Source organism: Phaethon aethereus, assembly GCF_964289735.1.
Source record: "Phaethon aethereus genome assembly, chromosome: 3".
Taxonomy (NCBI): domain Eukaryota; kingdom Metazoa; phylum Chordata; class Aves; order Phaethontiformes; family Phaethontidae; genus Phaethon; species Phaethon aethereus.
Window position 1 is genome coordinate 5519107 of NC_138576.1, and position 23597 is coordinate 5542703.

General features: G+C 42.9%; 2 protein-coding genes across 2 annotated transcripts; both read left to right on the forward strand.

Annotated features, from left to right (window-relative positions):
* Positions 1-1699: 1699 nt before the first annotated feature.
* On the forward strand, positions 1700-10030 carry LOC309404061 (cytochrome P450 2K4-like; the record flags this gene model as incomplete). Its single annotated transcript, XM_081998408.1, has 9 exons — positions 1700-1885; positions 3200-3368; positions 4551-4700; positions 5772-5932; positions 6602-6775; positions 7375-7516; positions 7687-7871; positions 9198-9339; positions 9843-10030. The coding sequence occupies 9 exons, from the start codon at positions 1700-1702 to the stop codon at positions 10028-10030; spliced, it is 1497 nt and encodes a 498-aa protein (XP_081854534.1).
* Positions 10031-12598: 2568 nt separating this feature from the next.
* LOC309404062 (cytochrome P450 2K1-like) lies at positions 12599-22256 on the forward strand (the record flags this gene model as incomplete). The annotated part of the gene is made up of 9 exons (XM_081998409.1): positions 12599-12784; positions 14582-14744; positions 15862-16011; positions 16300-16460; positions 18122-18295; positions 18917-19058; positions 19773-19957; positions 20155-20296; positions 22069-22256. The coding sequence occupies 9 exons, from the start codon at positions 12599-12601 to the stop codon at positions 22254-22256; spliced, it is 1491 nt and encodes a 496-aa protein (XP_081854535.1).
* Between the last annotated feature and the right edge of the window lie 1341 nt (positions 22257-23597).

A 23597-nucleotide genomic window follows, 5' to 3' on the forward strand; every position in this document is an offset into this window, starting at 1 on the left:
GACATCATGCTCAGTATATTAACCTGGGGCAAAGAAGGAGGGGGAGAGGGGACTTTCAGAGTTATAGTGTCTGTCTTCCCAAGTAACCATTACACATGATGGAGCCTTGTTTTCCTGGAGATGGGTGAACACCTGCCTGCCCATGGGAAGTGGTGAATTAACTCCTTATTTTGCTCTGATTCTGCTTTACCTATTAAACCGTCTTTATCTCAACCCATGAGTTTTCTCACTTTTATTTTTCCGATTCTCTCCCCCGTTCCACTGTGGCGGAGTGGGCAAGTGGCTGCGTGGTGCTTAGTTACCCGCTGGGCTTAAACCATGACACATTCACAGCCTGTCACTCATGTCTGCGACAATCTCACCCTGCTCACCTCACTCACTACCTGCCAGCACTGCAGGAACCAGAGACCTGCTGGAGGAAATCAGGACTGAGCAGGCAAGGGCAATGGGGTGACAGCAGTTGCCTCCTTCTCCCACTGCATTTCAAGAGACACCCCTAGCTCCCACAGTGACCTTCCAATAAACCTGAAAGTCTTGTACTTGTGCTTGTTCTGAAACTCTGCAGACCTAATCTTGAGCCCATCTCTTGGGAAACAACTCAGAATTGCTGCTTGCTTTCATATCTCAAGAGTCAGCATCTGACTCATTGTTTGTCAATAATTTAATCCCAGATATATGTAGAAAGAACGACATTCTCAGTGCCTTTTTACCTCCTTTGGGGAGGTGGAGCAGGAACAGGCTGGACATAGGACCTGAGCTTTTTCCAGGACACCTTCCAGGTAGGTGAAATGTCCTGGTCTTTCTTCCAGAGACCTGGAGGCAGCAGCAGACTCAAGGCAAAGCCAGTACAAGAGCAGGCATGCTCTCACTCCTCTTCCAGGCTCACGGCCAGGTGCCCGTTCTCTTTCCCTCTAGGTCTCTGCACCCTCATCACCTGGGGGGCTGACTCCTCTCCTATGCCTTTGGTCACATCTCTGCAGGAATCCTGATGCCTTAAAGAGTCAAGGATAAGGGGCTCAGCCTGGGCACCTGACCTCGCACATCCTTCACTTTCTTGCCTGAAGGTCATGTACATTTTAGTTCTCTACACTTTGACTAGAAAACACTTCCAAACAATGTACTTGGCACTGAGTCGTTCTTCTCTTAATTCTGATCAATGCAGCTTTCCACTATGGGACCCTCAGCACATCAAGTCCTTAAACCCACATTCAAGTTATTCAAGAGGAATCTTCACAGCTGTCTCAGATCCCCAGTCAGCTGAACTTCTGCTCTTGTCAGGACCTGGCAACCCCAACGTCTTCCATAAAGTGAGAACGGAAAGCCTGAACAACCAGTGGAATCTCGTTCTCCTTCCCCCACATCCTCCCAGTCTAAAAGTTCAAGGCAGTGTTTGAGTTACTGTTTCTAAGCTGGACTTATGCCCACAGACATCTCTGCCAACACACAGGACCAGTTTAGACATTACCTTTTAAACAGTAACCTGCATAGGGTAAAGTGAGTGCACATGATGATGAGAATGCCCAGCAAAGATTCCCCAAGAGTAAAACCCCAGACAGGCATTTCTGCCATTTCTTAGAGGTGAAGCTCATATCTCTGTATATGTAGCAGTGCCATTAATGCTTGAAACTCTTAACTTCTGACAGGAGATTGCACTTTGTCTGAATTTTCATCTTCTGGGCTAAGCCTCTGCTGAAAGACAATGGATTGGGTCAATCTTGTTCCCGTAGGGTTACTGTTTATCCTCATTCTCCTGCTGATTCTGAAAAGACAGCACGTCTGGAAGAGCCACACAACAGAAAACTTCCCCCCAGGACCCAGGCCTTTACCCATCATTGGAAATCTGCACATCATCGATCTGAAGAGACCTTACCTGACAATGCTAGAGGTAACTTCTGTTGTTCCTTTTCTAGAGTTCTCTGTCTAAGGCAGTCACTGACCCCCCAAAAGGGGTAAATTTTTTTCTCTGGACAGGTAGGTCGCAAATGCAGCAGAATTCATTATCTGCAGTAACAACTCTTCCTATCACATGATCTTGTGTCAGTGAAGGGGAATTGACTTCCAGACACATCAAGAGAATTGACCTATCAAGACCACATCAAGAGTATTTCCTGAACACAGGAAATACTGGGGTTCTCCAGACAAGGGTAACTAGAAGAGAGGGGCCCTACAGCTTCTACAGGGAATTCCACCCGGGGCTGCTGAAACATTTAGGGAAGAGACCAGAACTTTCTGAGGGCTGTTTGGTGGACTGAGCCACTGGGGAACTGACAGAAAACAGCTTCTTGATCCTCTCCCTTCATCCTCACCATGAAGGAGGAACTTTCCTGATGTAGGAAGCAAAGTAGGAAATGAACAAACACTACTTATTCTTTCATATCTGGTAGCTGTAAACTCCAGGACTCCAGGGGAGATGGTGTGTGACAGTCAGATAGCATGTGATTTTTGGGGTCCTCTCACTGCACTACTCCTCAAAGCCATGAACAGCAAACCTAAGAGTTTTAGACAGTTCCTGTGCTCTTCTGTACTACCACCTTGAAAACTGGTCTCTTTCTGGGTTGGGGAACATTTCCAACATATCCCCTATGAGTTCCAGGCTTCTCAATCAAAAGTTAACTACAGAGTCCATGGAGTGGACACAGTTACCTCATAACTCAAAACGAAGCCATTCTTAACCTGCTTTCCTGGATTTCCTTCCCATGTGAGCCATGGAGCATATTCCCACCTGGTTGTGGCTGCAGCTCTTGCACATTGTCACTAAAGGCAGTAATTCCAGATGCACCTAAAGGCATAACTCCAGAATATCTAAGAGTTGTTACTCATGATTCCAGCTGATTTGTACCTCCCCAGATTTGTACACCTGGAACTGAACAGGTTTTGCCACCATTACTGAGAAATTCGCTCTCCATTTGCCTCTTCAGAGGACCAGGACCAAACCTGTCTGCTCTTCAGCCTTTCCTTTAGCCCCTCTAAAATCTCTTACTCACATACATAGCAGAAGATTACAGACCCCATTGTGATTCTTTTTCTTCATAAGAGCTCAAGCATTTGTATAACAAATTCTCCACATTTTGGACAGTCAATGAAAAGCCAATATCATGCAGGAAAGAGAACATTAAACCTGCTGAAAAACAAGTATTTTGAGCTTGCACACAACCATCTGAAAATCATCTTCTTTTATTGTCCCCTTTCACCCCACTAGCTATCCAAAACCTATGGCTCAGTCTTCAGCATTCAGATGGGACTAAGGAAAATCGTGGTGCTATCAGGATATGACGCAGTGAAGGAAGCTCTGGTGAACCAAGCAGATGCATTTGCAGGGAGACCTAAAATAAAAGTCGTTGAAGAAACAGGAAAAGGAAAAGGAAAAGGTGAGTGTGCTGTCCTGTCCCCCATAAATCTGCCTTCTGCAAAGAAGAATGAGACTTTCTCCCTGGAGAGGAGAATGCAGAACGTTTCTCTTTGTTTTGCTAAGCATGTGAGGCAATGGACATGAGGGGGAAATTGAACAATGTGTCGTGATACACATCGGGGATAAGGAGGTGATGCTCCTAATTTACACATAAGTATGAAATTTAGAGGTCTGAATCTGCAGTTGAATCTTCACTTAGAGGTTACACGTTGACAAGCTGACATGGGGGTATCTCCTGATCTCTTCTCACAAAGGCCACCCCTGCAGCCACCCAGCTACCAAAACCTTGCCACATAAACCCAATACAAGTTGGCAGAGAAGTGTCTACTACATCAGCAGCACTGTCTTCAAATACCCCTTGTGAGATTGATATTATTGAATGCTTATTTTAAATTTTCCAGTTCAATTTACATTTGATAATAAATCTCTCTTAAAGAGAGAATAAACAATAACCCAAGCCTTTATCTTGCTTCCCCAGAGAGAGATCACTCTTGCTCTGAGTTCTTTTGGTGCAGATTTCACTCTCCAAAGGTGTGAGACCCTGAACCTGATCTTTCAATTCACATAAATATTGATGGGATACATGGAAGTAGGGACATGAAAGGTTGTCATCTGCTGACAGGAAAGCAAGGGTGAGCATATTTGTATCTTGTGACCAGCTCTGAGTAACCAATGTATTGTTAAATACCAACCAATCTGCAAATGTTTTTTTTCCCTCACTAGGGACAACTTCTTGAACAGACTCTAAGCAAGAATAAGAGAGCATGATAGGTGCAAGGAGAGTGAATAGAAGCACCAGCTGGACTGAAACTTCTCTGGAGATGCTACTGAGAATTCTCTGTAGCTTTTCTAGTGTATAGGGGGGTGGGATTACCCCCACCAAATGGGGAGATTTTCCAAACAGATGCCCATATTTGAGGTTTCATTTACTCTCTACTGTCTATGTAAGACCACAGGTGCTCCTGAGAACAAATGCATCTCACCTAAGGGAGACATCCAAGGTTAATGTGGAGACACAACATGTATTGAGAGCTTGATAGGCTTCCTGCCAGCACTCATCTTTACCAGGATTCAGGGCAGATGAGGAGTCTTTTCCATCATGACGAAATTTCTAGTTCTGTGTTTTCCTTTTACATTTCAGGAGTTATATTTTCTGATGGAGAAAACTGGAAAGTGATGCGAAGATTTACTCTTACAACCTTACGAGACTTTGGAATGGGCAAGAAGGCCATAGAGGATCGTGTAGTAGAAGAGTATGGATGCCTGGCAGACACCATAGAGGCACAGAAAGGTGGGGGGAATCTTACCTTCATAACACTCTAATTTTCCTCAAGCCTTCTACAAAAATGCCAAGGGTCAAGGAAGAAGAGTCTCTGAACTCTTTCAGGTATCTACCTTTCTCCAGCACCCATGCTCCAAGAAGTTTATATGGTCTGTCTTTTTAGCTGGCAATGGCCTGACATGCAAATGAAAAGTATTCAGTTGAGGCACTGGAAGTCAAACAAGAGTCAGACATCAAACAGCACATCTGAGAATAGTAATCTGTTCCTTCAATGTGCAGCGCCTCTGATTGATTTAGTGGTATTGGGAGAGCAGAAGGCTATTGCAAGGACTTGCATATCTATACTAAAAAATTGATTGTCCCTAAAGTCACATGCCTGGGAAACCCCTTTCAATGGGAGACAGAACACCCAGTTACACATTTAACCAGCATCATTCAAGATTATTTCTCACTAGGCTCAGTTACCAACAGCAGGACTTCAGTAGATATCTCTTTCAACCAAGCAGACTTGTGATAAAAACATATTTCTGCATCATCATTCTAGTTTGCGCTTCAAGTCCTCACCCTGAACCCCTGAAAGCAGGAGTTGTGTCCAGCTGCAAAGGGGATGCACCAGAGGGATGTAGAAGCTGTAGAAGTAAGAGCCCCAGCAGAAAAGATTGAGTGACCAGGAGTTAAGAGATTGGACCTAAAGGGCCTAAAGGGACACAGTCCAACTCTAAAAGAATAGTGGTGATAAGGGACAGCCCAGGATAGCACTGATGGGGGAACCACTAATGCTGAGTTTCCTTTATACCATGAAACCTTAAGATCATGTATGCCCAAACAGAAGGGGAAGGGCCACAAAGATGCAGGGCCGTGATAATTTGGAGAAAATGGAGGGGAACACAAAGGACTTGCATTCAGTCTCTGGTCTGTCAAAATGCCATTAGGGACCTGTGAACCTTGAGATGAGAACACCTTTCCTATGGCCAGCTCTGTGCATATCATGTCCCAGACTTCACTGAGTCTCTGCATGATACTTTAATTAATTACAATAACTGTTGACTTTGTTGTTTGCATCACCTTTTCCCACGCTAGGGAAGCCCCTTGAGATGACTCTGATGATGAATGCTGCTGTTGCTAATGTCATCGTATCCATATTGCTTGGAAAGCGATATGACTATGAAGACCCCACATTCAAAAGGCTTCTGTCATTGGCGAACGAAAATGTCAGGATTTTTGGAAGTCCATCAGTTTCGGTAATTTATACTGTTTGAATATTGTTCTTCAAAAGCATGATTATACATGGACACCTCTCCAACTCTGAACGTTGCAACACAATTATCTGTACATGACAAATGCCCCCTGAAATGGCAGAAAGTGGGCCTCCGATGTTATTTACGGATTTCTCTTAGCAGTATAGCCTAGGAAATTATAAGCTTCTCCCTTCAGAAGAATTGAACAACATGTAATAGGATACAAGGATTGTGTCCCCTACAACAGAACTTGGTCATTATTCCCCATCTCCCATAACAAACAAGTGTGGGAATGCCTGTAACTGCCTTTTAAACTTGAGACTCCCAATTCTAATGAGTGTGGAGAGGGAGAGATGAATTCTCTAGGAGTGGAGAGGTAGGAAATTGTGTCAAGGATATATGCACAAACATGGTAATTCTAAGCCATCATCAACTAGTGATTACTACTCAGTGTAAGAGGGAATAAATTTTAACCATTTTACACAGCTGGCCAGGGAAAAAGGAGGACAAAGGAAGATATTGCATCTTGAGTATAAGGCTATGCAGCATGTTTTGTAAGGGCTTTTCTTAACTTGAACTTGAACTTACACTTACTTCTTAACTTTACACTTGAACTGTAGTACAGCTGCTTAGCAGCTGTTTTTTCTTCCTTGTAATCTCCACATCTTGCAGATGTACAACACATTCCCAGTCCTTGGATTCCTCCTGAAGGACCACAAAATTTTTATCCAGAATGTCAAAGAAATCAATACTTTTATCAAGGTGACTTTCATAGAACATCTCAAAACCTTGGACAGAAATGACCAGAGGAGCTTCATTGACACTTTCCTCGTGAGACAACAAGAGGTAATTGAATTCTAGCAGCTTCTTCAAATCTCCTTATTTTCCTTTCAAGGCTTGGCAGATAAACAAATGTTCTTCAGCAGAGAACTAGCACATGCAAAAGTCCTACAAAAAACTGTGATCAGGCTAAAAGACTGTGCAGTCATTGCAGCTAGGAGATAAGCTGATCACAGACAAGCATCTTTTATGCATTCCCAGTAATTTATCAGGAAAGTACAAAACACTATTTCAGCAAGCAAAGCATGAAAAGCTGTCCTTACTTGTAGTTTAAAATCCCTTTCTGTACCCCAGCATTTCTGACTCTTCTTTCAAATTCACATCCCCCTTCACAGAGACATACCCAGTAAAAGCTCTAGGCCCAGGACTCTTTGGTACATATTTCTCAGTTTCAGTTGCCAGCTAACACAAGATTTCATTTAACTGCTTCAATAAAACTCAGCTTAGAACAGGTTTCTCAAGGCATCTCCTCAAATCTTGCTTATGCTTTACACTTAACTCCTCCCTCAGGCCTGCATATGAAAGTTTTTCCCTGTTCTCCAACAAAAAAGAGTTCCTTCTTGAATCTTTAATTAGCTGATAATATTATTGTTTTGTATCTCCAGGAGAATGGAAAGGCCAATGGATATTTCCATGATGAAAACTTAACTGAGGTTGTGAGAAATCTGTTTGTAGCTGGCATGGAGACCACATCCACCACTTTGCGCTGGGGCCTTCTGCTCATGATGAAATACCCTGAAATTCAGAGTAAGTGGAAACTAGACAATCAGCAGCTTCCTGTTCATCAGGTCACCTCAAATGTGACTTCATATTGAGCAGGGCTGAACAAAAAGTGAATTCTCCACATCCCCCTATTCTAGCAGGAGAAAGAGACATGCAAGTGATCTATCTATTTATGATCCCTATCCCTTTGACAGAAAAAGTCCAAGAAGAGATAGAGCGAGTGATAGGGTCAACCCCACCACGGATTGAGCATCGAACTCAAATGCCATATACAGACGCTGTTGTCCATGAAATTCAAAGGTTTGCTAATATCTTGCCATTGAACGTGCCTCACGAGACTACTGAAGATGTGACCCTCAAAGGCTATTTCATTCCCAAGGTGAGACAACCTCTCCACTACCTTTCTTCCCTCTGTCCCCAGTGTAACACATCTCCCTTTCAAGTCCTGCTTGCGTCCAAGGATGCTTGCTCACACTGGGGTCCTCACAGTTATTTTGGCAGGAGGTCCCCTATCAAAGTGGGTGTTTTGAGCTCCAACACTCGACGTTCCTCTAATGGTGATAGCAACACCATCCTCAGTGCAATAACTTACTCTAAGCTCATGGCTTAGACAGCTGCACTCTTCACTGGGTGAAGAACTGGCTGGACGGCTGAGCCCAAAGAGTTGTGGTGAATGGAGTTAAATCCAGTTGGCGGCCGGTCACAAGCGGTGTTCCCCAGGGCTCGGTTCTGGGGCCGGTCTTGTTTAATACCTTTATCAATGATCTGGATGAGGGGATCGAGTGCTCCCTCAGTAAGTTTGCACATGACACCAAGTTGGGTGGGAGTGTTGATCTGCTGGAGGGTAGGAGGGCTCTGCAGAGGGATCTGGACAGGCTGGATCGATGGGCCGAGGCCAACTGTATGAGGTTTAATAAGGCCAAGTGCCAGGTCCTGCACTTGGGTCACAACAACCCCATGCAACGCTCCAGGCTTGGGGAGGAGTGGCTGGAGAGCTGCCTGGAGGAAAAGGACCTGGGGGTGCTGGTTGACAGCCGGCTGAACATGAGCCGGCAGTGTGCCCAGGTGGCCAAGAAGGCCAACAGCGTCCTGGCCTGTATCAGCACTAGCGTGGCCAGCAGGAGCAGGGCAGGGATCGTGCTCCTGTACTCGGCACTGGTGAGGCCGCACCTTGAAGCCTGTGTTCAGTGTTGGGCCCCTCCCTACAAGAAGGACATTGAGGTGCTGGAGCATGTCCAGAGAAGGACAATGAAGCTGGTGAGGGGTCTGGAGCACAAGCTTTATTGTTCTCCAAGAACAAGAACACGGAGTGGCTGAGGGAACTGGAGAAGAGGAGGCTGAGGGGAGGCTTTATCACTCTCTACAACTACCTGAAAGGGGGTTGTAGTGAGGTGGGTGTTGGTCTCTTCTTCCAAGTAACCAGCGATAGGATGAGAGGAAATGGCCTCAAGTTGCATCAGGGGAGGTTTAGACTAGATATTAGGAAAAATTTCTTCACTGAGTGGTCAGGCATTGGAACAGGCTGCCCAGGGAGATGGCGGAGTCACCATTACTGGAAGCGTTCAAAAAATGGGCAAATGTGGCACTTCGTGACGTGGTTTAGTGGGCATGGTGGTGTTGGGTTGACAGTTGGACTTGATGATCTTAGAGGTCTTTTCCAACCTTCATGATTCTATGATTCTAACTGCTCTGCCTTGGCTTTCAGGGAACCTACATCATCCCATTACTGGCCTCTGTCCTGCGAGACAAATCCCAGTGGGAGAAACCAGACATCTTCTACCCTGAGCATTTCCTCAACTCAGAGGGGAAGTTTGTAAAGAGAGATGCTTTCATGCCTTTTTCAGCAGGTACTTTCCATTCTGTTTTTAGAGCTGTGAGAGGAACTGGATATCTGAGACTCCTTTCCCATTGGAGCTGGCGTCTCAGACTCTTCCCAGAGGTCTTACCCCTCCCCTCCCCTCCCCTCCCCTCCCCTCCCCTCCCCTCCCCTCCCCTCCCCTCCCCTCCTCTCCTCTCCTCTCCTCCCCTCCCCTCCCCTCCCCTCCCCTCCCCTCCCCTCCCCTCCCCCTCCCCCTCCCCTCCCCCTCCCCCTCCCCCTCCCCCCCCTCCCCCTCCCCCTCCCCCTCCCCCTCCCCTCCCCTCCCCTCCCCTCCCCTCCCCTCTCCTCTCCTCTCCTCTCTCTTCTCCTCTCTCTTCTCCTCTCCTCCACCTGCATCTGCTAACTTCAAAGGTCCACCTTTATCAAAGGGTCTGAACTTCGAACTCCCTCCACCAGAGCTCAAAGGCCCTGACCACAGCTCAAGAAGCAGCTCCCACTGACTCTTATGGTCTATTCTGCATTTCATTGCAGGACGGAGGATCTGTGCTGGAGAGACTCTTGCCAAAATGGAGCTCTTCCTCTTCTTCACCGGTCTCCTGCAGAGGTTCACCTTCCACCCTCCACCTGGAGTTGCCATCTCTGACCTGGACCTCTCTCCCTCCATTGGGGCCACTGTGTCCCCAGTGACTCACGAGGTCTGTGCAGTGCCACGTTCCTAGGGCTTTTCTGAGCCATCTCCTTTTCCTGAATCACCCAGACAAAATATCTTTGTCTCTAGTCCCACGTGGGAAGTTTGGTACTTCTGAATCCAGTATGGGATTTTTAGCCCAAGCACACCTTGGCTCATAGCTAGAGGTATCTCACCCACCGTTAGAGCAGGTAGTAGCCCTGACTTCCACCCACTCCTTAAAAGGGAAAGCAATGGTCATTGTGAGGATGAATCCCACAAGGGAGATGGCAAAGGCCATTTCATTCAAGTCCTTCCCTACGCCTCTGCATGTTCACCTCAATGAAAGAGGCTGGGACCAGCCTCTGGTCCACACCTCAAAGGGTACTGCACTGATCTACACAAACACACACACACAAAACCCCAAGGGCTTTCACCTTCCACATCTTCAGCACAGCTGCATCCATACTGCCTAATGAAAATGGTCCATTACACCATTTATGGCCACACCAGTGCCCTGAATGCACACATACACATGCACAGAAATATAACTGAACAGCTCAACCTGAGGCAAGGAAACGTAAGATGTTCACCTGATGCAGAACTGCAGTGCAGATGCATATGGCTCTCAGGTGATGTCATGATTTTATATGCTGTATGGAAGTTAAAATTAATTAGTGTACTATATAATAATGTATATATTAATGATAATGATAAAAACACATAAAAATAAAAAATCCTTCTCCATTTCAAATCAAACTGTTGCCAGTGCTGTCTTCAAAGCTGGAAAGATGTTCTTTCACACCTGAAATGGCTTCTGGGGACACACCCTTGCCTGAAACAGACCACCTGTGCTGTGCTCCCAGTGAGAACTGGGTAAACCAGTCCTTCTGTGGTATCTCTTAAGCCTCTCCAATTTCTTTCTCATATCAACCTGCTGTAGCTTTTTATTCACAAGAACAAGTTGTCTTAGTCACAAGAAGTCTTCTTAGACCAGTAAGGCTTTTTACACTGTGCCATAAGATCCTCATAGAGAAGCTGTTGATGTATGGGCTGGATTACCAAACAGTGAGCGAGTTGAAAATTTGCTGAAAAGCCAGGCCCAGAGGTTAGTGATCAGTAGCACGAAGTCCAGCTGGAGGCCAGTAACTAGCAGGGTGCTCCAGGGGTTAGTGCTGAGTCCAGTCCTGTTTAACATCTTCATTAATGATCTGTATGGTCGGGCAGAGTGTACCCTCAGCAAGTTTGCTGATGACACCAAATTGGGAGGTGTGGATGATGCACCAGCAGGTTGTGCCACCATCTAGAAGGACCTCTACAGGCTGGAGAAATTGGCTGACAGGAACCTCAAGGAGTTCAACAAGGAGAAGTACAATGTACTGCACCTGGGGAGGAACAGGTGCCCCCCAGGCACCAGTACTTGTTGTGGGCTGCCCAGCTGGAAAGCAGCTTGGCAGAAAAGACCTAGGGGTCCTGGTGGACACCAAGTCGAACGTGAGACAACAACGTGCCCTTGCGTCAAAGAAGGCTATTGGTATCCTGCGCTGCATTAGGAGGAGTGCTGTCAGCAAGTCAGGGGAGGTGATCTATTCCTTTGACTCAGCACCGGTGAGGCCACACCTGTAATGCTGTGTCTAGTTCTGGAATCCCCAGTACAAAAGAGGTATGGACATACTGGAGAGAGTCCAGCAAAGGGCCGTGAATATCATTAAGGGACTGGAGCATCTCTTCTCTGAGGAAAAGCTAAGAGAGCTGGGACTGTTTAGCCTAGAGAGGAGAAGGCTCAGGGGGTTCTTATCAATAGGTAGAAAGAAGACAGAGCCAGGCTCTTTTCAGTGGTGCCCAGTGGCAGGAAAAGAGGCAAGTGGCACAATCTCAAACACAGGATGTTGCCTCTGAACATCAGGAAACACTTTCTTACTGTGAGAGTGACCGAGCACTGGCACAGGTTGCCCAGGGAGGTTGTGGATTCTTCCTCCTTGGAGGTATTCAAAAGCTGTCTGGACATAGTCTTGGGCACCTGGTTCTAGGTGGTCCTGCTTGAGCAGGGGGATTGGACCAGATGACCTCCAAAAGTCCTTTCCAACCTTAACTGTTCTGTGATTGTGTGATTTGAAATTCTCAATGAATTCATTGAAACAGAATTATACCAATACCTAAACACTTTAGAAAAAAAATCTCTTCACAACTTGGGCACTGGCATTCTGTTTTCGGTTCTCAGGGCATCAAGGCTGTGCCTGTACTAATGACGACAGCATAACTAATCAGTAACCTGAAGATCACACAGAATGTATGACTTTTATACCAAACACCAGGTTGATGACCTGTGGTTCTCGATGTTCTTGGACTTTCACTCTTGGAGTGAGTCCAGCTCACCCAGTCACACATACTTGGCTAGCAAGCATTTACCTGCCTCTGAACCGTACTGAAGATTCATTAGCAGGCACAGGGGAAGAGAACAAAACCAGTCACCAATTGCAAGAAAAACATACCCTTCACTGGGAAAGCGGTTTATGGACTAGTACAAGCATCTCTCAAGGGAAATTTTTGCATAAAGACAGAGATCCAGAGTCTACATTTCCTCTTTTCTCTTCTGCAGCAAATACTTGGCTGAATAGAGATGGACTGGAGCAGCTGCACTTCCATTGGTTTAGTGTTCATCCTGACTTTTCTATCCATTTTGAAAATGGGAGGTTTCTGGAATAACCACCGGATGAAGAATTTTCCCCCAGGACCAAGAGCATTACCTATCATTGGAAATCTGCATTTGTTTGATTTGAAGAGACCCTACAGGACTTACCTACAGGTAGCCATTACCTTTTCTCTTGGCCACATAATTGCACGTATCACCAAGCCCCATAGTCCAGGATGTCCGAGTTTCTTCTATTGCACCCGATGTGTTGCATCCACAATTAGCAAGAGACAGGAGACGGTTATTTGAGCAGAAAACTGAATGCAGTGATTTGTTATTTACTGTAATATTTTCTCCCTTCACCACAACTTCATGCATCTAGATTTCAGCCTTAAGCAACTCTCAAATTAATAACAAGTGCTCACTTTATTTTTGTGGTATTTTTGTGAAAAACATAACTGAGTAAGGAGTGATTTTGATGTGTGGTATAACTGCCTCCACTAGTTGACATGTCTGAGGTTGTGACTGCAGCCTCCTGCCTTCACTGATTGAGCAGCCCCTCTCATCTCCCTTTCCTCCTTTCTTCCTGAAAGCTAACTATATATTCTTAATATTCAGGGCCAACAGTTGCCAGAATATACAGCAAAGATGTAAGCAAATCAAAGTAATAAATCTTTTGGTTTTCTTCTATTGCTTTTTTTACCTAGTTTATTGTAGGACTTTCTGGATCTTGAGTCAGAAGACTTCTATGAACATGGACCTTTTCTTAGAAGTTTTTCTCCTTAGGCATTGAAAATACATATGTCCTCCTTGCTGATGATTTTAAAAGGGATATTTGCACCTTCATATCTGTATGTATGTTACATCCACAAGCCAACAGAACACTTAGGTGTAGTGCCTGGAAAATCACCGATAGCTATCCAGTGCAGCCTAATGGGGTTGGCCAAAGCAAGCTCCATCTCTTTTCAGGCCAACAGAACCAGCATGTCGCTGATATAATGCAGTGAATCCATACCAACGGAGAATGGAGGAGGTTGGCTCACTGACTTGAGCTTAGCTCAAGGTTTAATATTCACAAATCCTTAGTGTGTAAATGCAACTGGAGACCGTATGTTCATCCTGAGCATCAACATTGCAAGCACTGGAAAGTGCTTACTGGAGAACACCCTTTGAAAAGATCACAACTGCAGTAGTCTGGGATAACAGTATCACTATCAAAGAAGCTACTCTTAATTCAGACACGTGTCGCTGATGCTATGTTATTTCATATAGTTGGCTGGACTTGCTTATCAGTTGCTGAACATTCTGCATATGGATGCTAAATAGTTGCCTTATGTTTCTCTGGGCAAACACACCAGAAAATAAGTGTGATCAGGAAAAATCCCTCCTATTGTCAGGAGAATCAGAAACATTGACTTACATGAAAATGAAACTTCCTATACAAGCTAAAAAGATTCCAGGTTAGGCCAAACATTGTCTCTGAGACAGATTCATGGTGGATGTAGTCATATATAAAAAGTGAAGACTTGCCTAATGCTAAATCCTGTCCCAGAAACACACTAGGTTTTTTACACAATAGTGGCAGCAAAGATTTGAACAGGTTTAGTCTAAAAAAAAAGAAACACAATTACATATAGTTCAGTGTTAAAAGGTGAGTCAAAAATTTAATTTACAGGGGTTCCTGGGGGAAGACAGAGCTGACAGCACAATCCTTAACTGACTTGGGGTTTCAGCTGTTAACACTTCTACTCGGTTTAGCACAACGGGACTCCATTCCTGACTGTGCCATTTAGTCATCATTATGTCTGGCACATTCACATTATTAAATCAATTCTCTTCCTCTGTACTTAGGAAAACATTCAACATTTTAGTAACTTAGAGGCAGGACAGGAAAATGAGCAGCACTGAAAAGCTGCTGAACTTCTTTGTAAGGTGCAAAAGTTGTAAATCACTGTTATCTTCTTCTGACAGCTGTCAAAAGTATATGGTCCAGTCTTCAGTGTTCAGATGGGGCTGAGAAAAATAGTAGTCATTTCTGGGTATGAGACAGTGAAGGAAGCTCTCGTAAACCAGGCAGATGCATTTGCGGAGAGACCTAAAATCCCAATCTTTGAAGATTTGACCAAAGGAAATGGTAAGTTGGTTTGATTTTTCCTTATCAGCTTGACTTATTCAAAAAGTTTTTTCCTACAGACGAAGCAGAAGCTGGCACATCACTTTGGATCAGACATCACATAAGGCATTGGCAATAAAGAGCAATTTCCTTGACTTCAGTGCATTTATTCAAATTTCAAAGTACTGACAATGTCAACAAAACAACCATAACTCTAACAATAACGACAGCAACAGATAATGGATAGCGTCATGCTCTCAGGCTCTAGAAGAGGGGCGTGCATGCCAGGGAAGGCATTTCTAGCTCTTGTGATATGGTCCTGGACCTGCGTTGTTTTCAGCTTACCATAGAACCTCCTTTTCCTGAAATGAGTATTATATCTCTGCTTCTCATTTCAACTGGTGAATACTGCTTTTAAAAGCCGAATGTGACAATAGAATGGAGCCCATAGAGAACTGGGGTTTTATTTTAATAAGGGAAATACTGTATACTGAGCTGGGTTTCCAAATGAGAATTTCACACCTGAAATTCCTTCTAATTGTGCATGAGAGTTTCATATTTACATCTCCAAAGACCCTTGAACAAATTCAGCAATAATTCTGTGAACATTTTAACAGTTGCATCTTGCGATCACATTACTGCATGTAAGCTCTTTTTACACCTAATTTTTTCTCCTCAAAAAAACTATAACTGAAGTCATTAGTTACATGGTGTAAAAATTTCTGTGAAAAACTGATTGATGAGATTTTAAGATGCTACCTAAGACATTTATGCCTAGTCAGGTTTCTCCTGCAATCGTCAGAGATATGACCTCTCAGTTCAATTCCACTTCCGAAGTATGATGATCAGCAGTTTGAACTTGAATTTCCAAGGCTCTTGTTCTTTCAGTGACAAGTGACTCTCAGAGATATATACTCTTCTTAAGATTTGATTAAATACCTCTTAAATAGTTTATCTTCTCTTTTTTTGTGCAATAAACCTGTTGTTGAGGCCTGAAAATACTTAAGGGAAAGTTGTCTTTTTCCTCAGCAAGATGTAATTTAGCTTGTTTTAAATGTGACTGCTACTATCTACATTATTGGTCTACAAATTAGTTATTTAAGATCTTCTGCACCTTGAAATGTTCTCTTTGTGTCAGGGGTTGTTTTTGCTCATGGTGAAAACTGGAAGGTGATGCGAAGATTTACTCTCACAACCTTACGAGATTTTGGAATGGGAAAAAGAGCCATTGAGGACTGCATTGTGGAGGAGTATGGGTATCTGGCAGACGCCATTGGGTCACAAGAAGGTGAGTAGGACATTCATTCTTCAAACTTCTAAGGTTTTGGTCATGTACCCAGTGGCTTGCCAGTAACCTTCTCAAGTTCAGACCTTTTTAAGAAATGTACTTCAGGCTGAATTGAATTGATGAATTTGGCCCCTCTGGCATTTTTGTGTCTTGGCATGGTTTTCTATCATTGAATAATAATAATAGCAATCAATCATAACAAATAAATAGCAATAATTAGCAATAAATTTACATTTACAAATTACAGCTCTTGCCATAATGTAATATATTCTTTTGTTGATTGTACAGGAAGGCCCTTTGATGCTAGTAAAATAATTAATGCAGCAGTCGCTAACATAATTGTGTCAATATTACTTGGAAAACGGTTTGACTACAAAGACTCCAGATTTCTGAGACTTCTACATTTGACCAATGAAAGCATGAGGCTTGCTGGGCAACCTTTGGTTACGGTAATGATAAACATTTTTATGCTGCTGTTCCACTGGATGCCATAGGAACATGGTAATACCGGTAGTCAATTGTTTCTATCAAACAAAAAAATGTGAGACTCTGAGAGATAAGAAGTTTACAAGCACTTCCTGGGCAAAACAAAGTTTGAAAGGCCATCTGGGAATCTTGAAGCCAACAATCAAACCCCCAATCTCTCAAAAACATACTTGAGCTACATATAGTTTGAAGTGTGCTAAATCTGGACTGAAAAAATCAGACTCTATTTCCCCTCTACCTTGCTCTAAGCTGTTTTCTCCCTTGTCGTGACTGAATTGTTTGCAGAGTTTTGAGGTGAAGTGGATGTAGAAAATAATCCAATTTAATAAAAAAAAAATAAATATATAGGGCAAGAGATTTTAGCGAGTTCAATATTCTGTGAGATAACTTTCCCAGTTAAGTACCTTGTTCAGGCACACAGATGCCTGTGGGTACAGTAGAGTCTGGTATGAGGAAAGGAGTACCCAAGAAGAGAGGACAACAAGGCTTGTTCTTTCTGGCAGCTGGCTGAGATGCCAACTGAATTGGTCTTTAAGAAAAGCAATGGAGCCTTGTAAGCTGATGCGTCTCAGGGAAGGAAGAGCACTGAGTGACCTCCCTGCTCTTCCTACGCCACTTGGTAAATGCAACACTCATGATACTACATGAGGTGGGTCTAAACTTCCAGCTTATGGACCATGAAATGACTACCAGGACAATTTTTCCAGACAGAAGTAGAATCAAAGAATTAGTGTGAAGGCAGTAGCAACTCCTTTCCCAGAGTACATAAAAGCTCAAAGCTAGTTATACATCAGGAAAGAGGTATAAGGCTTCTCAGAGATGATAGTGGGAAAGGCGTTGATGTTGCCAGAGCTATTACTTCTCCATCGGCCCAGTCCCAAGGACTGTGGGGGAAAAGGACAGTCAGGACATGAATTAATTCTGTGGACACAGCCTTCTGCCAGACATTCTTTTCTGAGAAAGCAGAGACTTACCTGTGCACGCACACACCGTGTAGTGAATGAACAGCAAGCACAGCATTCCCCAAAAATACGGTTCACACGTATAAAGTGACCAGGCAATACAGTATGCTCTCTCAGAACATGGGGCAGGGAGAAGCTATAGAATATGTGGCCTACCTGTATAAGGAGCACTGATACAGAATATATTTTCCTATGTTTCTAGTACACTGAAATGTCTCAATGAGTAAGAAATACTTCCTGATACTCGCATGCAATGCTGCCGCAAACCAGATTAAATTCTGTTCCTTTGAAACAGAAAAAAATTAGCAGAAGAGCTGGCCAAAACCAAGGTTGCTACACATTTCTGTCTCCATGGTGGCAAGTTGCAGATCTTTGAGTCTGACATCTATACTACTCCTGCAAAATAGTCTCTGTTTCCAGTAATTTGGGGCTGAGAGGTTTCCCTACATTCAGTGGTCTTTGAATGGATTTTCCACTGTTAATTCATCCAGTTACTTGAAAAAGCATGTTCTAAAGAACATAATATTCATGTTCGAAAGAACAAAATATTAATGTTAAGTCTTTGTCTTTGTACTCGCAAAACGGGCACAATATTATTTGTTTCTGTAGTGTTTTCAGACCTCTGGCCAGTAAATACTCTTTAACATGTTTCACTCTTGTAGATGTACAACATCTTCCCATACCTTGGATTGCTCCTAAGGGCTAACAAGAGTCTTCTCCAAAACAGAAGTGAATTCTATGCTTTTATACAAGTTACTTTTGCAGAACATCTCAAAACTCTGGACAAAAATGATCAAAGAAGTTTTATTGATGCTTTCCTTGTTAAACAGCAGGAGGTAACTGAATCTTTTCTCATTTATTCCAACTTTTATGGTTATATGAAGAGATTTAAAATTTCCTTCCAGTTCTTAAAATTATAGCTCTATTTTTTTAGGGAATCTATCTTTGACAAAACACATATAACAAACCAGTAGAATTGAAAGGATATTTCACTCTGTTGCAGTTCCAGTCCCTTTTAATCAGCAAACATTTATCCTTATTTATGCTTTTCTCCAGTCTATAGCAGTATTTTTACAGAGGCTGCGTCTTTTTATCTGCTCTCTCTGTTGTCCTAACCCTTTTGGCTCTTTCCAATCTATAATGCATTACAGAACAAAAGTGCTACCTGAGCTATACTGGGTTCCTGTAGGACCTTAGGGTCTCTGATATATCTGGGTTATGTTCTTCATAGAGAAACAAGCTCTTTTTGCAGCCGGTCCCAGTAATTGCGGAGATCATGCAAAAAATAAAACCTATGCCAACACTGTTCTCCAGGTACAAGCCCAAAGATCTCCTTTGTCCTTCACACTTTTTTAAAATACAAGATTTAATTCTTAGTAAATGTTTATCTACATAAATTGCATTTTCACATGGGAAGCTTTAAGTTTTCATCTTTTTATCTCAACCACTTCTTTCAGGAGAAATCTACTACCAATGGTTATTTCCATAATGGCAACTTGCTAAACTTGGTGAGCAATTTGTTTACTGCCGGTGTTGAGACAATTTCCACCACGCTAAACTGGAGTTTTCTGCTGATGCTCAAGTACCCTGAAATTCAGAGTAAGTGATTTTATGACAGATGCTGTTACACTCGCTGCATTAGGAAATGAACAGGAACCTTGAGGGTCAACATATCTGTTAATACACTGTTACAAAAAGCTAATACTTCCAGCTAATTATTACCTAGGTATTGCTGTGCACTGTGGTTCAGACCCAGTGAGGGTCTCAACGCTAGTTGGCCTGCCAGTGGATTATAAACAGAGTTCATATGGACCATGTCCTTTTCTCAGTAAAATCTCGTTAATTAAAAAGAAGAGCGCTGTCCTGTGTTGGCCAATGAAATTGTTCCAGGTTTCCTTCAGAAACAGGTTGTTGATAAACCAAAGGCCTGTGCAGATGCTAAATGGGCTGTAGTGGAGCTTTAAATACCTGGGAAGTTTCAGGGAATTGCTCTTTGTCTGACATCTGCATTCCAGTTTATCTTATAGGGTTGTTAGGAGTCAAGTGGAGTTTTTGAGACACCCCTTGGTCACAGCAAGGATCTTTAGGCAGAAGAGAAGGCAGAAAAATACAAGTCTTTAGGTTTCTTATGGTAAAGAAATAATCAAATGCTCTAGTTCTGTCCATCTCCCATTATTTCTGAAAGGAAAAAAAAAATTGGGGAGAATTTATGGTTTTCTCTCAAGGTCTTTTATACTTTACATCAGTAAAGCACAGTACGTCTCAGAGAGGAATGAGTCCTTGTCTCTTTCTCATAGCTGATTCTTTCCTCAGGAAAGGTCCAAGAAGAGATACAGCAAGTGATAGGGTCAAACCCACCACGGATCGAGCATCGAAGTCAGATGCCGTATACGGACGCTGTCATCCATGAAATTCAGAGGTTCGCTAATATCCTGCCATTGGATTTGCCTCATGAGACTGCTACAGACGTCACTCTCAAAGGCTATTTCATTCCCAAGGTGAGATGCGTACAGGTTTGGTTATTTTAGCATTTCTTCTTTTGCAAACCTGGTTAATGGGATAGACATGAACACTCTCGTCACATAACAGCAGTCAGAATAATATCTTTTTCCAGGCTGAAAATCTTAAAGTCTCATTGCCATTACTGTCACTACAATATTTGCCCACGGATTAATTCCACTGTCTTATTTTGCAGGGAACCTACATCATCCCCTTACTGACCTCTGTCCTGCAAGACAAATCGCAGTGGGAGAAACCAGACATGTTCTATCCCGAGCACTTTCTTGACGCCAATGGAAAATTTGTGAAGAAAGAAGCTTTCATGCCTTTTTCTGCAGGTGCCTTCTCTTTTCCATTTACTGCTGTTGCAAGTACACATCTTAGGCAAGAGCTACTTGTACCAGTGTTGTTTTGTTACTGAAGCCTGGCCTCCATGCTGTCTTCTTCATGAGACCATTTCACAACCCACGTTTCACAGGTTTCTTAAGACGCATCTCTGATAAGAGAGAGTACTCACAAATGCCTGCTAATTCCTCCAGCCTCTGGACATTACTGGTTTCTCAGTTAGCATTCAATGATTATAAAACAGAATTTGTAGTGCCTTCTTAAATACGAGAGAGGTTTTCAGCAAATTCCATGATGGTTTAGACAACACATTTCTGCTTTATTATCTGTAGCCCACAACTGCTCTATGGTCTGGGCTTGACTCCGACTCTTACCATACCCAGCTGCATTGTCTATGACTACAGACAAAACACACGGGAAAGGTGTCTTTCCTGGGGAACCATGTTTCATTTCTACATGTCCCTTTTAAAAAGTCACAAGTAATGTCGTCTGGGATCAAGACTTCATATGCTGTGCCAACAAAGTACAACTGTTGCCTTATACAAACCCCAAATTCTATGTAAAATCAAAGGACAGAAAGGGGTTGCCTTCTGAAGCTTCCACAGAGCGAGATGTTCGCATAAGCTTACACACCTGCACCATTTGCCAAAGCATGGGACATTCTGCCCCGCACGGTGACTGCTCCTTCTTTGGCATTTCTCTTCCTTTGCAGGCTCTGTCATTGCTCAGCTAAGCTCCTTTACATCAGTCTCTGGTTAACTTGTGTATCATATCCACAACACTCCGCATTTTTTAGAGACCTTATTTGTGTATTTTTAATTCTGCATGATATTTGAATAAGGTTTTTTCTTGTCATACTCACCAGCCAACATACAGTAAATAATTTTTTTCATAAAAGGGTTTATGATACTTCTAGTTCACAGGCCTTCTTTTTCAGACTTAAGTCTAAATGTCCTAGCTGAAAGCACATCCAGGGAGAGTCAGGTCTGGGCATTCCCTGGAGGGTTTATTTCACAGTACAGCCATGCAATAGCTCTTCCATTTTTCTTTTGTTGTACAAGGGAGTTCAAATCAGATCTTAGTTCAGGTCTTTGCTAGTTCTGACCTTGAATGACCATGCTCTTATTAAGGCAGTTTGCAAGCTGCTGAAGTTGACCAGGATTGAGAAAAATTTATATTCACTGTGCTTTTGAAGAAAGGCTTATATTAAGGGGGTCCATAGAATATCTCCACCATCTTCCTCCTCAGTCCCCACTCTAGCCAGCATTTGTGAGTTTCCAAAAACTTTTCTGACAAAATTTAATGTAAAAAATTGCTTGTGACTAGACTAACAGAGCCAAAGTCTAGATTAAACCAGCCAAAGTTGGTGTGGGATCCAAAAATTGAACCAAGTAAAGGAAAATGCTGAAGATGAAAAAAAATACAAATTTTATTAAAAACGGGAATTAAGGAATTCAGATTGCATTTCCATACATTTCTCCCCAAATGAAAGCATTTAAAAAAGGGGAAAAAAAAAAATTCACCATGTGGCTTTGTTATCATACCTTTGAAGACCAAGTATCCTCTCTCTCAGATGATTCATGTCCTCGGTAGACTTTTAAGAGTTACTGTGTTCATTATTCATAGCTAGGATATGACATTTCAAGTGTTCTGGGTTCCCACTGATCTTCCTCAGAATAAGAGCTGCTCAGAAATTTTTATTTCTTCCAACTATTGAAGAAGGAGCTCCCACTGACTCTCATGGCCATTCTGCATTTTGTTCTAGGGAGAAGGATCTGTGCCGGTGAGACTCTTGCCAAAATGGAGCTCTTCCTCTTCTTCACCAGGCTCATGCAGAGGTTCACCTTCCACCCTCCTCCTGGAGTTTCTGTCTCAGACCTGGACCTCAGCCCTGCTATTTCATTTAACATCATCCCCAAACCCTATAAAATGTGTGCTGTAACACGCTCCTAGAGCTCTAATCAGCACTAGTTTATTTAAAAAACATTCAACTAATTTTGTCATGTTATATGCCTTCTTAATTCTTTGGCCAAAATAATTCACAACTTTACATCTTAATGAAGGTTTCCAGTACTTCTAAAACAAAATTGTGTTCTTTTATTTTTTATTTATTGGGGGAGGACAGAAGTGGATGAGAAATGTGGACTAGTTGATGACACTCAGATCTTTTGCTCGGCTTTCAGCTGCCAGGCTAAGGGGACATGTCCTGTGCCATAGAAGTCCCGTGTGACTGTTTCAGCTAATGTAGATACTGCAAACATCTATGAGTGTTCAAACGTAGACTGCTAGATAGACACTAACGATTGAAGACTCAAAAGTTATAATAATGTGAGAATCCAAAAATTGCATGAGTGGTTGCATCGTTTTTATTTTCAGGAGCAAATCTGCCCTCTTCTTGAATTCTTCTACAGTAATAATTGCCTTTTAATTTTAAGGAAAATTTTTACAAAGGAGTAGTAAACTTCTCATTTAGATCTGTTTATTTTAGTTTCTGAATTCACAAGGGTGTTAGATATAAAGGAAATTTAGCCAGAGGTTTTTATTTGTTTCCAAATTTCAGGAGGCAAAGAATTTTAAAACTTGTGTCTCTCGTGCTTTCCAAACCAGGTTGCAAAGCAGGTGCAGGTGAAAACCTTGCCTACATGGAGCTCTTCCTGTTCTTTACACGAACATGGAAGAAAGTAGAAAGTGATGTCTTTAATCAGTTAGCTGATATCTGTGAAAATTACAAATTAATTAGCTTTACCAGGAATTTTTTTCATTCTCTTCCCCTGAATTTTAGATGTTAAAAACATCTATGAAAATATGGGGGGTTCCATCGAAGGCAAGGTTTGAAAAAGGGTATCACTGTAGAAAAGATATTAGAAGTTGGTGATCACATCTCATTTTCTGAAGTTGTTCTTTCTCATATCATCATCAAAGAACTCAAAAAAAATCAGATGTTTCCATTCTATAAATGGAGTGACCACATCAGTGGAAAAGGGAAGAGCTACCAAAGTTGTCTATCTGGACTTCTATAAGGCCTTTGAAATGATCCCCCACTTCTTTCTAAATTGGAGAGAGATGGATTTGATGGGTGGACTGTTCAGTGGATGAGAAATTGGTTGGATGGTTGCATCCAGAGTGTAGTGGTCAACGGTTCAACACCCAGATGGAGATCAGTGATGAGGGGTCTGTAGTGGGACCAGTACTCTTTACTACCTTCATGAAAGACATAAACAGGAGGATCGAGTGCATCCTCAGCAAGTTTGCAGATGACACCAAGCTGAGTGGTGGGGTTGACACACCTGTGGG